The 17468-nt window shown below is 43.1% G+C and overlaps 1 protein-coding gene across 1 annotated transcript in view; it reads left to right on the top strand.

Annotated features, from left to right (window-relative positions):
* Positions 1 to 10599: 10599 nt before the first annotated feature.
* The window catches only part of OLFML2B (olfactomedin like 2B), a 56633-nt gene continuing 49764 nt past the window's right edge, over positions 10600 to 17468 (top strand). The window contains exons 1-2 of the mRNA XM_015832013.2: positions 10600 to 10746; positions 13071 to 13334. Coding sequence (XP_015687499.2) covers positions 10600 to 10746; positions 13071 to 13334 — 411 coding nt within the window. The remainder of the gene's footprint in view (positions 10747 to 13070; positions 13335 to 17468) is intronic.

Raw genomic sequence — 17468 nt, 5'->3', positions numbered from 1 at the left:
GCAAATGGTACTCTCCTAGGCTTAACCCTTATGGGCTGTACAGCTGAATCCAGCTTTAGTGAAACTGGAGGTCCCTTGTAGGATCCTAGCTCAGAACTGAACACATCTGCAAACTCCTTGCAGACATCTGCAAGGGTCTCTGTTTGCAACTTGTGCAGCCCTGTTACTTGGATTCCCAAGGCCTCAAACCAATCGAGTCTAATTAGACTCGTGCGTTCACCCCCCACAACCAGCACGTCTAGGGGGCCTTCAAAATTCTTATACTGTACCTTAAGGGTGGCCTCCCCCTTAATGCACACTTTGGAATTTTGAAAATCAGTAAGAATTACATTAGAAGGCTTTAGCGAAGCTCGCTGGCCACTGCTGCTGCAGATTTTGTGAAATGTGTTGAGGGAAATGATGGATAGGGTAGACCCCGTGTCAAGTTCCATCGACAATGGAACTCCCTGCAATCTCACGTTAAGGGATAATTTCTTTTTAAGGGGTTTGTTTCTTAAAATATTCCTGCGTGTTGCACAGAACCCCACCCTGTTTTGACTGGGTACCCTGGTACCTTTCAGATTCAATTCTTCCTTCGGTTGTACCTTCTGTCGACCCAGGCAAACTGCAGCGATGTGGCCTTTCTTCCCGCACGCTCGGCAGATGGCGGAACGGAACCGACATTCCGCTCGCTTGTGGTGACCACCGCATCCAAAACATCGAAGCTCAGCTGGGCCTTTGTCCTGACGATCTTTGGACCTCCTTCCAGCTGCTTGGTAAAGCTTATCCACGTCATCTTCAGGATCTTCTTCCGACTCCTCCTGCACGTCCTCCTGGGTGGATGGTTGCAGTCTCTGGAGCGCTTTGAGTGGGCCACAGATTCTTGACCGCTCCCCCTGCAGCTTCCTCTGCCGTAACCTCTCGCAGAGCATCTTGGAAAGAGACATCTTCCTTCGCAAACAGCTTCTGCTGTAAGTCTCTGTTCCTCAGTCCGCACACAAAACGATCACGCAGCCTTTCCTCTAAATCCTTGAACTCACACGGTTTAGCTGCTCTTCTCAAGGCTGCAATGAATTCTTTTGCTGATTCCCCAGCTCGCTGATCCCTCAGTTCAAATGTGTGCCTCCAAGCAATGACAGATTGCTTAGGCTGGAAGTGTTCTTTCAAAGCTTTCTTCAGATCAGAGTATGAAACAGTTTCTAGCGAGGCCGGGGCGACTAGATTCTCAGCGATCTCAAAGGCGTCTTGCCCACAAACACACAACATTGTGGCAGCCTTTAGGCCATCTTCCCTTATCTGATTCACGCGGAAATAAGTCTCCACCCTTGCAACGTAAGATTCCCACTTCTCCGGGTGAGAGACATCAAATTCAGATAACCGCCCAATTTTCGCCATGATCAAGGGACAGGGTTTTCTTCAGCCGCACTCACCCTCCAGAGATGCTGTACTGGCAGGATAGACGCTGACTTCAACGCCATCATCCCTCTTCCGGACTTCTTTGGGTGAGTCTTCAAGCTTCCCTAGCTATCTAGACTGAATCCCACCTTCGTCACCAGTGTTAAGTCCGGAGAATAATAGCGAAGGAAACAATGCATATTGCTAACAGTCTTTATTCCCTCGTTACAACCAACAACAAGCAAGAGCAGAGGCACGCAGGCCTCTATTTATACCCTCTGATCCCCGGGCAATTCCAACCAATGGCAGGCAGTCTTTTCCCGCCTTGCGCATGCGCACAAGGCCGGCGCCACTCAGTCTGGTCCCGGGCAGCTTTTGCAAATGCCCGGGACTCTTGCATCGTCCCGAGCCTGCTTCTGCAGGCTCAGGACACAACAGCAGCCATCTGTGCCAAGCACGCACACAGGTAGCAGGGAAAAACAGGCAAGAAACGCAGCTGGGGAAGGGTGGCCCTCCGCAAGGAATGAAGAATGCACCATCAGCTGGAGGTAAGGCACGGAGGGAGGGAGGGAGGGAGGGAGGAAAGAGATGGCAATGAAAAAGAGGGAGGTAGAGAGCAGGAGGGAGGGAGGAAAATGGAAAAGAAGGAAGTGCTGGAAGGAAAAGCCCGGGGCTTGCTTTCCAATTGGGAGGCTATACCTTTAAGAGAAAAGAAAAAAAATGAAGCACTGCCATTTGAAATTGACGAGAGGAAGCCGAGCTGGCTGCTTGAGAGGAGATGTTTATTGGCAGAAGTGAAGTACCATTTCAACAGTTCGGTTCTAGGTCAGCTGAACAACAAACCAGGACAGTAGAAGGATTCTTATATGATTTTGTGACTTTGAAGTTCTTGGATTTGTGCAATGTGTTTGGCAATTTCTATTATGGCTGATGGCTTATGTCCTATGTCGGATTTTGGGGTGAGGGGTTATTGGTTCTAATTCTATTGCTCTGCTATTGTTAGCTGTAAGTTTTGCAGCAAGGGATTTTGAAGTATTTTTGTCCTGAATAGATTTTGCCTGTAGCATTCATTTACTTATGAATGGAGCCATTTGGGGAGGCTGCATTAGCTGGCAGCCAGTACTTGCTACATTTTTTTTTCTAAAGTGCCGGCTGCCGGCTCCTTAACTTTCCTTTCTAGCCAGTAGCTAATTCTTAAAGGGGAATGCACCTTTTTAAGCTAGTTCCATCAGCGGTTTCTCTTTTCTGTCTCTGGAGGCTTTTTCTTGTTTGATAACTATATAGAAAAGGGCAAATAGGGGGGGGGGTTCAAATTCTTCCTTCAGAAGGAAGGAGATGGGAATGAGAAGGTAGGAGGCAGGGAAACAGGAAGGAAGAGAGGAGGGATGGAGATTGGAATGAGAAGGAAGGAGGGTCTGAGGGAAGTCCTGCCTTAGCACTTGGCCACCAGTAGCCCTTCTAGTGATTAAAGGTTACTTGTGATACATAATTATTGTGGCATATCGTATATTTATAATCTTAAACTTTAGTATGGATTATTCTGAAACAGTGTTAATATCTAAAACTGAACTAGATTGCTAATTGTCATTTCACTGTCCTGGCACTTAATGGTCTCTTTTAAGTTTTACATTTAAATCTTTTTCCCACGTAATTTTTAATCTTTCTAAGGAATTTTCAGATTTTTTAAGCAGAAGCTGACAAATATTTGAAATAGATTCTTGATGCCGTGTGGGGAAGTGGTAATGTTTTCTAATAATTCTCCAAAAACTTGTGATTTCTTTAATGTCTAATATTTTCTCATATTATTTGATGCATAGTTTTTAGCTGGGTACATTTGCATGTAGCCTCTTAATGTTTCCTTTTTTCCTGTTTCCAAGCTGTCTTCGAGAGATTTGTTTTTAATTAGCATAGAAATCTAATGCCAAAACAGTTCATTTTGCTTATGCCTTGGATACAGGCAGCCGCTGAGTTAAGGACATCTGATTTACGTACAACTCATGCCTATTACTAAAAATGGCAGATATATACAAAGTTAAATGAGACAAATGGAACTCATTCTTAATCCAGGGACTGCTTTTATTAGTTTGTCTTGGCTATTCTAGCAATAGGAATGGCCTATTGCTAGAAAGGGAAATAAGTAATACAGGGGTGACTTTTTTCTTATTTCCCCATATTTTTACAGCCTATGCTTCATCCCATTCTTTGCTGTTTGTATATTTGGCAGAAATAGAGAACTATGTCATAATAATGTCCTAGGAAGTGTCAGTTCTGGTTGAATTTTGCCTGAATTCAAAGATTTTAACCAATTAAAATCATCATAGTGTTGCCTGCATCCCTGTTTGTTTGTTTGTTTGTTTGTTTGTTTGTTTACCAGATTTATAAAGCTGCCCATCTCACAAATGTAACTCTGGGCAACTTACAATAACAATCAGTTAAAACACAGTTTAAAACAACGATTAAAAACTATTAAATACAACCACAAATAAATCTATATATAAAAAATGTAAATGTTTGCTTGTTCAAAATCTTAAATCTCCGAAACTTCTTCACCAATTGCTTTGAACTTTTGACACAACGTTGCATTCAAATAAACACATGTTTTTATATACCTATATTATATAGATGTCACACCTGTGACAGGTAAAATATGTTTTTTTTAAAAAACAGCGCCGTCTGTTGGCTGAGTGAACGATAGCCACAGCAATGCGTGGCCGGGTACAGCTAGTATAGAATAAAAATAAAACGATAGGAAAACAGATCAACATCCAAAATAATCATCTTGCAGGCTCCCCATTGCTCTGGGATCCCCAAACCTACTGGGAAAAAAATTCAGGGATTTCATAAATGCCAGTGGGATCAGGTCTAATCTCACCTTGGGGGATCATGTTCCAAAGGGTGGGTGCCATGCAGAAAAGGCCCGCCTCCTATGTCTCACCTGATAAAGTTCTTTAGCAGATGGGACCCATAACAAGCCCCTCTGGCCAGATCTGATGGGATGGGTAAATGTAACTGGGAAGAGATAGTCCTTCAAATAACTTGATCCCGTGCCATTTAGGGATTTGAAGATCAAAACCAGCACCATGAATTGAACCCAGAAGGCAACAGGCAACGGATACAGCTTGTGGAACAGAGGTGTAATATGTGTTGTTCTAGGAGCATGTGCAACTACCACTGTTTGCACCAGTTGACGCTTCTGAATGCTTTTCTCTTCTTTGTACTTGTACTCCATTAATATTCAACATAATGTCATGGTTCTGATAGATGAAACCCATTAAAAGAACTTTAAGGCAAAGATTTCTTCCTTAAAGAACATTTTATTCAGGAAACAAAGTATCAGCACTTACATAGTTGAACCCAAGACTGAAATTCCCTCCCCCCAGATACAGAATAACAAGTTGCAATTCCCACCCCAAAGAAGCTCTCAGAAACCACATTCTCCTATTAATGCAAATTGCGGGCTTTCCTTCCCAGCTCCTCAGTCCGCCAAAACTTCAAAACAGTAAAAGGCACTCTAAAAGGAAAGGTAACATGGCTGCTGATTCTCAGTTGTCACAGCGTTGACATCCATTGTCACAGCATTGACACATAACTTGCCATTGTTATAATTATTTATCTTGGTAGCTCTAGGAATAGAGGGTTAAGACAGGCAATATAATAATAATAATAATAATAATAATAATAATAATAATAATAATAATAATGTGTTGCTTAAAATTTAAGCAAAACAACATTTTCGTTAAACGTTAACACCAAAATATGGATGAGCAAAACTGTTTAAGCCCAAAGGTGTGGCCAAACATACGTTTGTAAAGTCTAAGATGTGGAAGCCCCTTGGACTTTGATGGTTAAGCTATTCTCCTGGCTACCTCTGAGTTTTGCCCACTTCACTTCTTGAGGTGCAAGGATTAGAAATGTGCCTTCCTAGATTGAATGTTGGAATATTCATGAGCAGGAAGAATCATATGGTAACTCAGTCAGCCAATGTGAAGAAAGTGCTACTGAGTCTGTGCAAAAAGGTATTGAATTAGGAGCTGGATTTTTATCCAGTCTCGGGTCTGTCTCTGTATCTCTCTGTAAGAAGTCTTCATTGTGCTATGTTGCTGTAAAGAAGAATGTATGCTATTGTAAACATTTTGATATGAATATAAAGAAGTTATTTGAATCAGCTAAATGCAGTCAACTGTGAGAGCTTCTGATTTATTTTTTCACCAACAGAGAAATTAAAATTCTCTTAACATTGAATGAACTCAATGGTCAAAGAAATCACCCCAAATACAATCTGTCTCCTTCTCTCTCCAACACTAATATGCTCTGCAGTGTTTGGGATAGAAAGCAGGTTGTGGTGTACCTGCCTGTAACTCTTTAAAATAGCTGCATCGTTTCTCGAGACTGCACAACCTGCTGTTTCTCTCAGACCTGCCTATAAGGCTGTACAGTGTAATTAAAACAGAAGATAGTTGCATCATAATTAAAAAGCCAGAAAAATAACTAAAGAAAAAAACAACACAGTAGACATACTTTCCCAGCTGGCACCTAACCATGGCACAAAATGCTTTGGCAATATCTTTTTTTGTTTGCTTTGTCTCCTGACATTGTCTTCATCTTGTTCCCAGTCAGTGGATAAGACATGCTGACATCATCCTGGTTTGTAGGGGTTAGTTTCCACCTTCTGTCAATAGCATCCAACACCAGTACAAGGTGTCAACTCTGCAATAAACCTGGCCGAAGCCATCTTGCTCATTTTCGGTTGCCACAAGAATGGGAGGAGGGTTATGGAGTTTTTATACTAGTCTGAACAATTCTCTGTCCCGTGGGAACCAAGGTCATTTCTGTTTGTTAGACTAGGGCACAGGTCGGCAACTTGAGGCTCTGAAGCCGCATGTGGCTCTTTCAGCCTTCTACTGCAGCTCCCAGACCTCCTCCACCATTTGCAGAGAGAGAGACAGAGACAGAGAGAGGCACTTGCGCTTCCCTTCTCTCTCTCTCTCCCCCCCCCCTCTCATCTTTTGCTCACCTGGCCAGCTGGCATCACGCTGTTCTCTGACAAGCTGACAAGCTTATTGGGCGGGCTCTCTGCCCTTGTTGCGTCTCCGCAGGAAGCAGCAGAGAGCAGCAGCTCTCTCTCTCTCTCTCTCTCTCTCTCTCTCTCTCTTTCTCTCTTTCTCTCTCTCTCACACACACACACTTTTACACACACACACACTTTTACTTACTTAGTGGGGGAAGAGGACTGGCAGACCAAGAGCAGGAGAGAGCCAGCCCAATAAGAATGTGTGTCAGCTTGTCGGAGAACAGCGTGAGGCTAGCTGGCCAGGTGAGCAGAAGATTAGAGAGAGGGAGAGAGAGGGGGGGGAGGAAAGAGAGAGAGAGGGAGGGAGGGGAAAGAGAAAGAGAGAGAAAGAGAGAGGGAGAGGAAAGAGAGAGAAAGAGAGAGAGGAGGGAGAGGAAAGAGAGAGGGAGAGGAAAGAGAGAGAGAGAGAGAAAGAGAGAGAGAGAGGGAGGGAGAGGAAAGAGACAGACAGAGAGAAAGAAAATATGAATATATGTTGTCCTTACTGGACTTTTAGTAAAGAACGTTTAATGAAATATTTTGATTTTTTTTAATTAAGAGATGAGGTATGGGGATAATTAAATGTGTTTTTTTCCCCTCTTTCTCCGGCATAAAAAATTGTTTTCTTTGTAGCAATTCATTGATTTCATAAATGCAACACACTATAGTTTTTTATACATAGCATAAAGGTAAAAAAAGGAAATATGCAGTGTTATCTTCATTTTAGATGTCAAAAGGGTTTTGTGGCTCCTGATGGTTTTTTTTTCTGTGAGAAACGGGTCCAAGTGGCTCTTTGAGTGTTTAAGGTTGCCGATCCCTGGACTAGGGGGCTGAGCATTATGTTAGAAAGCCTGCCAAACCGTTCTATTGGGAAACATAGTTGATTGCATAGTACTGGGGTGGGAAGTTTAACTTTGTAATAATGTAACTTTCTGGAGGGCATTTTAGTCTTGGTTTCACTTTTGACTGTGCCAATACTTTGTAGCCAATAAACATGTTCTTAGAGGAAAACTCACGCCTTGGAGTTCTGCTTAAGTTGGTCTCATCTATCAAAACCATGACACAAGGCTTGTAAAATCCGATGCCTATCCCTTCCCTTTCCATCAGTAGTGAAATTAGATGACATGGAGGGAGATCAGCTACTTGGCCACTTCAGGCCAATACAGGGTGTTTCTGCCTTTGTGATTCCCAGATCACCTGCTTCTTTACCACCATTCTCTATGTCTCTCTGAAAGAATAGAGCTCAGCCTGGTATATTATATTCCAGACACAGTGGTGTGTAAGTGCAAAGTGGAATGGACTTCTGTGTGTTCTTGCACACAGTAGGTATTGAAAGGACCAGAGCAAAACATTGCACCTCTATAGAGACTTCTGAGGTGCTGACACACTGGGAAGAGGAAACATGGATTTGCCTAATTATGAAAGTGCACATGACTTCAGTACTTGACTTGCTTTCTCCTTTTATTTTATCATGATCTCATGTGTTTGTTTGGGCACAATATTATGTCTGTGTGTGACTCAAATCTCTTCATGATTCCATTTACTTGCCAGTGCTTAGTTTTTATTTATCAAGAGAAAGGATGCAAATATTCACAATCAGATCCTGCCCCATTCCAAGATTACTGCCATGATAGTTGGATATTTTCCCACCAATTGGTGACATTTAGCAAAGATTCCAAAGCTGAAGCAGTCAATCAGACATTTTCCTTCACATAGCTGATGGATGTCTAATCAGATCACCATCATTTGCATGTGAGTTAGAAGAAATGCAATGTAGCCAAGACAGGGACTGGCAATCTGGGTACTTAAAAATATATCATTTAAAATTTCTCCTGACTAAATGGATGGATCATGAACCAGTTTGGTGCAGTGATTAAGATATCAGGCTAGAAAATGGGAGACAGTGAATTCAAGTCCTCCTTATGCATGAAGCCAGCTGGATGACCTTGGGGCAGTCTTTCTTTCTCAGCCCTCGGACAAAGGCAAATTACTTTTGGAAAAACCTTGCCAAGAAAATTGCAGGGATTTGTCCAAGCAGTTGCCAGGAGTCAATGTGTACTGACTTGAAGGTATCAAAAAAAAGTGTGTATGTATCTGTGTGTATAGGTTTGATAAAATTCATCTTCTCAAATTAAAGTGCCAGATTACATATTAAAAACAGAAAAAATAAGTGTGCTTCTCCAAGGAGGGAATCCCAGTCCATGTTTGATTAGGTTATTGAGGCATGTGTAATACAAGCTAAACTTCCAGGAATAATTGGGGTGTTGAAGGAAAAGTCTTCATCAGGGTCCAGTCCAAGCCAGGAATAAACAACATGGCGACTGCTTTAGAAAGAAGGTTGTAATTTATTGAAGAGGAGAGCCAGACAGAAAAATGGCTCCGGAAGAAAAGAGAGAGCACATGTAGTAGGGAGTGGGGTTTTTTATACCTTCTTGAGCTTTTGTTTGGAGTTGTTCCTGTGTCATAAACTTTGACCTGAGTTTGAGTGTGCCTTTCTGGTATTCTGATGGTGGTGGGTTAATCCTATCATGTCCTGAGTTTGGGTGGGGTATATAGATTTTAAGGGTCTTTGTCTTCCTGATCTCTTCAGCTTCTAGCTCAACCTTTTTAATGCCGCGACCCCAACCAGTCGTAAGTCGAGGACTAAACCGGTCATAAGTCGAGGACTAAACCGGTCGTAAGTTGAGGACTAAACCAGACGTAAGTCGAGGACTACCCAACTGGTCGTAAGTCGAGGACTTTCCCTGCCCGGGAGCACCGCGCATGCGTGGTTCCGCCCCCTGCGCCGGCCGAGGCATAGCTGGCAAGCGGCAGAGACGGAGCAGGCTGACCACCAGCTGGCCCAGCCCAAGGGAGGTAAGGCACCCGCCGGAAAAGGGGAAAAAATGGCAGACAAAAAAAATGGCGGACAAAAAAAATGGTGGACAGCCTTGCTTGGCGACCCCCGTGAAATGGTCAATCGACCCCAAATGGGGTCCCGACCCACAGGTTGAGAACCACTGTTCTAGCTGGAGGGCTCCAACCTTCCTGAATGGATGATTACATCTGCATTTCTAAAAGCCAGTTTCTGCTGAGTTGTCTGGCTGGGGTGTGTGTGGAGAAGTTTCTGCCTTTTTAAAGATCTTCTCCATTATTACTTTGGGGAAATATATTCAGCCTTTTTAATATTCCCAAAAATATTTCTTTTCTCTGGATTGTTTCCACAGGGGCCAGTGAACTGGTTGTGTGCTTTTTCTCATCCTTGAAGCCACCTGTGCCTCCAATAAAAATTCTGAATCAAGAAAGACCCCCAAATTACATTGGGGTGCAACCTATCCAGAACAAGGCATTTACCCAGTTTCTAGATAGGCCCTTATTCCCAGCACTTCCTCTGGATAGGAGATTCAATAGTAGTTAATTGGCCTTATCCAAACCATTGTTGCCTCCAAGCCTGTTTCACAAAACAGTTTCCACCTCCCAGCCTCCCCCCTCCCCCTTAACCAGGCCCTTGAAAGCAGGTGGTGGTTTCCTTTATTTTGGGCAGACATGAAAACAAAGTTTCAACCAGGGAATTTTTGTGAACTCAAAGATGAGTGGCTGGTTCTTCCACTTGGATCCAATGATGATGCCATTGATGATGCAGAAAGGCGCCAATTCTAAGGACATCCGGAAGCCTTACTTTTGGCTCTAGAGTGCCCCTAGACTAGAGAATTGTCTGTGCACATATCCACATATTCCCTGCATATGGATGTAGAACATTTTAACTTTCTAGCCCCTTCAACCTGTCCTCGGCTTGCGACCCAATCATCTGATTCTTTCGTGGTTTCGCTGCAGATTTCAACTCTTTTGAGAACCGCCTTCGGGTTGGGGCGCTGGGACTGCGGCCCCCGAGGACGAGGAGCCTGCTGTTTCGCCCACAGCAGCTCCTCCGGCGGACAGACGGGAGTACACAATAGCCGCAGAGAAGGAAAAGCGGGGGCAAGAGGGAGACTCCTCCTTCTGGCCCGCCTCGCTTTGCCTCAGCCGGGTAACAACGCTGCATGATTCAGCCCACCTTCTTCCTCCCCAGCCTCTCACGGCGTGCCTCGTCCAGTTGCTTTTCAACCGGGCAGAGGAGAAGCTTGGACCGCTCGGTGCGCCGCCGCCGCGCCCGCCCCATGCCCGGCTCACCCTCCGGCGGCGCCCGCTAGCCGTCCATGGCGCGGCCCGGGGTGCTGCTCTGCTGCTGCGCCGCGGCGCTTCTGGCAGCGTGGTGGGGCAGCGCCAACGCCAGTCTGAGCTCGCCTCCCACTGGCGCCCCGCTGGAGGACGAGGCGGAGAACCAGGAGAACATTCTCTCGCAGGTAAGGCGTCGCCGGCCGCAGCAGCAAGCCCTCGGCGCCTTGGAAGAGGGAGTCGGACCTTCGAGATGATGTCCCGGCGGCGCATCAGGAACGATGGGGAGTGGACTGCAGGAGTCCACTCTTGAAGTGCACAGATTCATCCCTCACCCTGGCACAAAAAGCCGCTAGAAACGCCTCTGAACATGTGCAAAAAGCCCTTCACAATTAATTAACTTTGTGTACATCTGCAAGGGAGGGAGGGAAATCTATCTGGAATGGTCTTATCTCGGAAAAAGAATAGCAATAAGCTTGGATTGCATGGAGTAAAAGATGTCAGGGGAAGTTTATGCTGTAGACTTGACACAGCACAGAGTGTGGTACAGGTAGGGATCCCAGTTAAATCTTCAACATAAGTTTGATTTTATGGGATAATTTTAGAAGCAGTGAAGAACAGAGCAAGGAATCTACAGATAGGTTTCCAAATAAAGACAGCTTTATTTGAATTTAGTAGGACTTTCTGAAGGTTTACACCTGAATGGCTATGCCTAAAATTATAAGCAGATTTGTCTTGAATATGTTGCATTAAATCAACCCTTCTTAAGTTCATTTCAGGAAAGCTGGATCCTTGGCTCAGTAACAAAGTACAAGAGTTTCTATTGTGTAGAATCGACAAGCTTTGCATTATAGTGTTATACTCCACTTGTGCAGAATTTGTTTTGTCCTCACCTGTTACCTGTTAGACCCAGGTGGTGGTGATCAGTGCAGTAAAAGGACACGCAGCTGTAGTTTTAATGCATGGAGAAGCAAGCAAATAGAAAAGGTGCATCTGCTAAAATCTCTCTGTTCTTTGTGAACTATGAAATATGCAGAAGCAGCATCCTTATGCATTTGTCTTCTCCAGATATCTGGGACAAAAAGCCCTATGAAGTAGATCTCCACTCTCTCCATTTAGTAGACCAGGTTTAGCATTACTGCTTTGTTGCTCCTTTCTAAAAGGAACAAGCCCTCTTCTCCCTCTGCCTGCAGCCTATTACTTATTTCCAAGTCAGTTAACTGAATACTATAGAGCTCTCTTCTGAGAATATACATATAGAATTGTGCTGGGAGAGTAATGCTGTCTGTCAATTTCTCTGGTGCGTAGAGCCTGCAAGAGTTTTCACTCAGCTCCTCTTGGCTTTCCTTTGTAGCTGAAGCCAGCTAAAAGAGAAAAGTGCTGCAAATGGCAACATCTGTATAGTCTGTGGTGGCTGGGCCTATTTGTCATGAGCAAAATCAGTTGCATGCATTTATATTGAAGTAATTGTGCAATATAAATTGAAATTGTGTTGGGTTTGATGCTGAGCAAAAAGGCTTAAAACAGCTTTGGCAAAATATCTCTCTGGATGATGGGGGCCAATATCCCCTGAAATATTGCTTGCAATCAGAAAAGCATATGTTTGACTACTTTTATTTTCCAAAGTTGTGTCTGATCCAGGCATATTCCCTTAAAGGAAATTCTTTGAATTGCATTTAATGTTTGTTGAAACTTTGTGTTGGCTAGGCAGGATGTGCCAGTCTGTTTACAACCAGAAAAATGTCCTATTTATGTAGCACTAACATTGCACATTGGAGACTCTAGCTTCCTATCAAATATATCCTTTGGGGTTTTTTTAAATACATCATCTACTTTTTTTCTGAGGGCAACTCTTATTAAATATACCTAAGTTAGGGCAGCCTATCTTCCCAGCATGATTTCATCTACAACATGGGTGTCAAACTCACCGCGTCACATGAGGTGTCATGATGTATCATGACTTTTTTTTGCATTGCTGGAGCTGGGATGGGCACAGCCTCCATATGATGCAACCGGCCCATGGGCCGGTAGTTTGACACCCCTGATATTCTACAGGATGCATGAAAATAAAGGAGAGATGCAAAGACCTCATGTGGAGCTCTTCTGTTCACTTCAATGAAATTTGTACAGGAGAATTTCCCAACAGATTGTTCCCATTATATTTAAATGAGATCATTCTGGAGAATGTCTGGGTTGAGCACCGCAGCCTTTTAATTTCCCCAAACCCGAGAGAAACCAAAGTTGTTTAGGGGCAAGTTGACTAGTTTGGGGTTTGGTTTTTGGATTCTTTTAGGTGGTAGAAGAAAATTACTTTCTCATATAACCAAGGAGCAGTGAACATGAAGTGTCAGCAACATTTTAAGCCAGACAGCCATTTCTTCAAGGTTTCAGGATGTCAGAGTTTCTCCCAGACATTCCTCCAAAGCAAGCCCATTGAGATTTCCAGGACAAATTGATTGGCTTCCTTTCCCTCCCCTTCCCCCTCCCCCTCCCCCTCCCCCTCCTTGATTAGTTGCTAGGTGACTATGACAAGGTGAAGGCGGTGTCCCAAGGCTCAAACTGCCACTGCAAGTGTGTGGTGAGACCCCTTGGCAGAGGAGCATGTCAGAGGATCAACGAGGGCTCTTACAAAGCTGAGGATTTTTACATGGTGGAAACAATCACTTCTGGACCAGAATGCAAGTGCTCCTGTGTGGCTCCACCATCTGCTCTCAATCCCTGTGAAGGTGACTTCAGGCTGAAGAAATTGCAGGAAGCAGACAACAAGGACTTCAAGGTATTTGCCTTTTCTGAGTTTTACTGTAGTTAAAATGTATTTTTATTATTTCAGTTGATGCCACACCTTTCTACCCAAAGGGCAGTCATGAGGTTTTTCCTCTCCCAAGTAATGGGAAAATTAAGGCAGGTTTTAACAGGAGATTCATCTGAAGATTTGGTGTTCCTTTGCACTACTTGCAGATGTACGAGGCTGAGATATCAGGGGACAGGTATCCTCAACTTACGACCACAATTAAGCCCAAAATTTCTGTTGTTAAGTGAGACAGTTAAGTGAATTGCCCCATTTTACAACCTTTCTTGCCACAGTTGTTAAGTGAATCACTGCAGTTATTAGGTTAATAACACAGTTGCTAAGTGAATCTGGCTTCCCCATTGACTTTGCTTGTTGGAAGGTTGCGAAAGGTGGTTACATGACCCTGGGACACTGCGACCATCATAAATATGAATCAGTTGCCAAGTGTCTGAATCTTGATCACGTGATCATGGGAATGTTGCAACGGTCAGTGTGAAAAAAGGTCATAAGTCATTTTTTCAGTGCTGTTGTAACTTTGAATAGTCACTAAATGAACTGTTGTAAGTTGAGGACTACCTGTACTGTATACAGCAGCAGCAGCAGCAGCAGCAGTCATCCACCAATCCACCCCAAATTTTGCAGCATGGCCAGGAAACAATCTCCTCCCCAATTTTGTCCCAGCAAGTTGCAAACTGGAGGTGCTTCCCCTATTCACGGTCCAAATGTTAAGTTGTTATCTGGCTTGTATGCTAAGCCATGGTTCAAAAATGTGGCTTGTTAACTAAATTGCCATGGTATAAAAATGAAGGGTGGTTCAGTTTGGAGAGCACATGTCAAGACCAAACAAATCACATAAATGCTTGGCGAGGGATGGGAGCCCCAGTCTGTTTCTTCATGCAATCTCAGCAGGCCAGGGAATATCTGGACGTTAGAAGCTAGAAACAGTAAGATCAGGTTAGCTAAAATGGCAGCTGCAGTACTTCATCTTGGCTTGGTTGTCCAGCAGGGGAGAAATTCATTTGCTCCTGGAGCAGCTTTCTCCAACCTGTTCTTTGAGCTGTTGGACTGCAAGCTTCATAATCGCAGCCAGTTCATCCCTTAGCATCAAGAGACCAAACTGTGGTAGTGGGCTTAACAAATTCTTCTGTACGCGGTTCTTTAAACACACTCCAAAATGTATTGCTGTGGAGATGGCATGGTGAAGTTCTGTTCCTACCTAGCAGGAAGTGAACAGACTCTTGGCCTTCCCAGTTCTCTGCCTGCTGGGAACAGGAAAGAGCAACAGTCTTAATACATATGTAGCTCCGAATTCTCCAACATGCAGTAGGATGGAGACCTAACAAATATATGCTACATAATGGCACAAAGAGACACTCCATTCATGAATGTTTTACCCTTGCTGACTATGCAAGGAAAGGTTACATTATGGAACAATCTTATTTGTTATGAAAATGTGTGTTATTGGATGTTTAGCCGTTAGTTTAAATGGAAATGTGGTAGACTGAAAGGATAGATTAAACATTGATCTAGAGAAGAGGGAGGGAAGGGTGTCATTCACTGAAAGTATATGTTGACTGGATGCCAGAAATAGATGTGGTCACCTGTTTCTCCTTCTGCTCCTTTTCTACCATTGTTGCTTGTTTTTTTCCCTTGCTCCTCCAGGTCATTCTTGCCAGTGATGGCTTAAAGTATGGTTTGCAGAGGGTTTTTGATATTAGTCCTAAGGCTGCAGATTCAGAAACCTCTGGTTAAACCAGTGTCCTTGGCTTAAGCAGTTCAATAAATTTAGTGCAAATTGGGAGGCATAAAATACAAAACCAGATGGGAATGTGGAGTTTGTAGTCTCTCCTTCAGGTACAAACTAAAAGTTCAAATTAGCATTAAAAAGGGGGAATCCCAGAATTTCAAACATTTCTGGAGATGCAAACTCCAAAATATCAGGCCATTAGAAGACGTTCTTTAGCAGATGATCTTTGCAAGCAGAAGCTTTAAAGATAATTGGTACCATTTCAAACTGGATGCAATTATTTTATGCCTTGGTGAAACATTAGTTTGAGAGTCAAGATACAAATCTATCCATAAATAAAAGAAGCAGATAGATCAGAACCAACACTCAGAGTCTGCCCATTTACTTGGATTGAGCTTCATTTCTTAATCCTCATTATTGGTCACAAACATTAATATTATCTCTTCCAACACCAAGCCTTGACTGAATCAGTTGAAAAGGAGAAATGGAGCTGGGTATCATCAGCTTATTGATAAAATTGCATATTATCAGAGAGAAAAAATAAATGAAAACTCAAAATCCTGAAAAGCCCTCCAGCTCAAAAGTCAGTCTAGCAGCACTTCTTTCTGGAATTAGCCATCTAGCAGGCTAATTTGAGCACAGTGCCTCCAATCCACAGCCAAGACCAGATGGTCCAGAAGGATACCATGGTCAATAGCAGCATAAGCTGCTGAGAAATCCAGTAGAATTAGGAGAGTGTTACTCCCTGTAATTTCTGCTTGCAAAGATCATCTGTCTGAGTGATCGTGACAGCTTCAATGTCACAATTAAGTACTGCCATTTTTATACATGGCCCTCCAAAGGTAAACAAAAGAGAATTATTTTCAAACTGCACAACTTAGTTCTGAGGGAAAAACAAGAGAGTTATGGATATACTGCAAACAAATGAGTAAGGGGCTACATTCTAAGAACTGCTATAAGTTATTATCCCCTTTCCCAATCTGAATTCATGCTGGGGAGCAGAATTCCTGGCCAATATGGCCTGAGAACATGCTGGTTGAGGACACCTGTAGTCCAAAACATCCTGAACATGGCAGATCAGGGAAGATGGTATATTAAACTGAGATATGAATCCCAGAGTTCCTGGTTTATGACATTTATCCTGCTTTTTTCTAAAAGAGATCAGGATGATATATATAGTTACTGTATCTTTCCCTAATTTATTTGCACCAACAAGGTTCGAGACCCAGTAGAATTTAAACTGGATCTCTCCGCTTGCAGTTCAACATTGCAAAGATTCCAGTACATTGGCTCTCATTAGATCTTGAATTGAAGTGCTATCCAAAGATAAATCATGATTATATATCCTCTTTTCATGACCATTAGGAGGCAACAGCCACATTTAGAGAAAACTAAAGCACAGCATAAGAGCGGTGGCAGTCCCTTGAGCTGTTATTCTCCACATCTAGTACATCTAGTACAAATTGATAGCAGAGGGTTCTGCTTCATTTTGTTTGCAGTCTGGTTGCTATCACTTTGGGACTAGATCCTCCAGGTGACTGCTTAAATTTACTTGGATTATCCTGTTAGGGAAAAGAAAGCCTGTTCTACAATGCTGCGCCAAAAATGTAGGCAGCAACCAGCTTCACATACTTGTTCTGGCAACGGTTGTATTGCTTTATTTTCTGCTTACAACTGTTTAGCTGTCCAAAAACGTAACTGGAGATCATTGTTACAGTTTCTTGAGCAACATTGTTCTTGAAGGGCATGACGAAACCTGAGCCATCAGCCCTTCCAAATGCGAGCAGCCTCAAAAATAAACTGTAATCCATTTAACAATGTGTCCTGCTAACATCTGTTTCAACAGAGTAGCCAGGTGACATGGGACAATATTCCATATCTGAAAGAGCCACTAGAAGAACATTATGAAAACGTACTCCAATTTTCTTTCCTTATTTTACCATTCTGTTGGCTAATGATATAAATTCCCCAAGCTTTTGATGAATCTTTAATTATTTGTAGTTTCTTTAGTGTATAAATGTACTGTTATGCCTTTCCCTGTAACAATGATCTGTTAACGCAAAATAATTTATCTCATACTTATTCCACCTATTTTAAAATGTTTTTTCCTCATTTGTGGGGGGGGGGGAGTGTGTTGGGGATTATGTGTGTGGGACTTGGTTTTTCATTTCATTTCATTCATTTATTCAATTTGTATCCCGCCCTTCTCCCAAGGGACTCAGGGCGGCTCACAACATTTTTTAAAACAAAAACAAACCCACAATCCCCGCCGAATAAAACCAATTAAAACCCAAATATTTTAAGTTGTGATATTTAAAATTTTCTAAAAATCAACCCGATTTAAAATCCTCCCTAGGCCAGGCCCGCTTGCT

Source organism: Protobothrops mucrosquamatus, unplaced genomic scaffold (assembly GCF_001527695.2).
Source record: "Protobothrops mucrosquamatus isolate PMUCROS unplaced genomic scaffold, P.Mucros_1.0 scaffold_294, whole genome shotgun sequence".
NCBI lineage: Eukaryota > Metazoa > Chordata > Lepidosauria > Squamata > Viperidae > Protobothrops > Protobothrops mucrosquamatus.
This window is presented reverse-complemented; position numbering and strand designations above follow the sequence as displayed.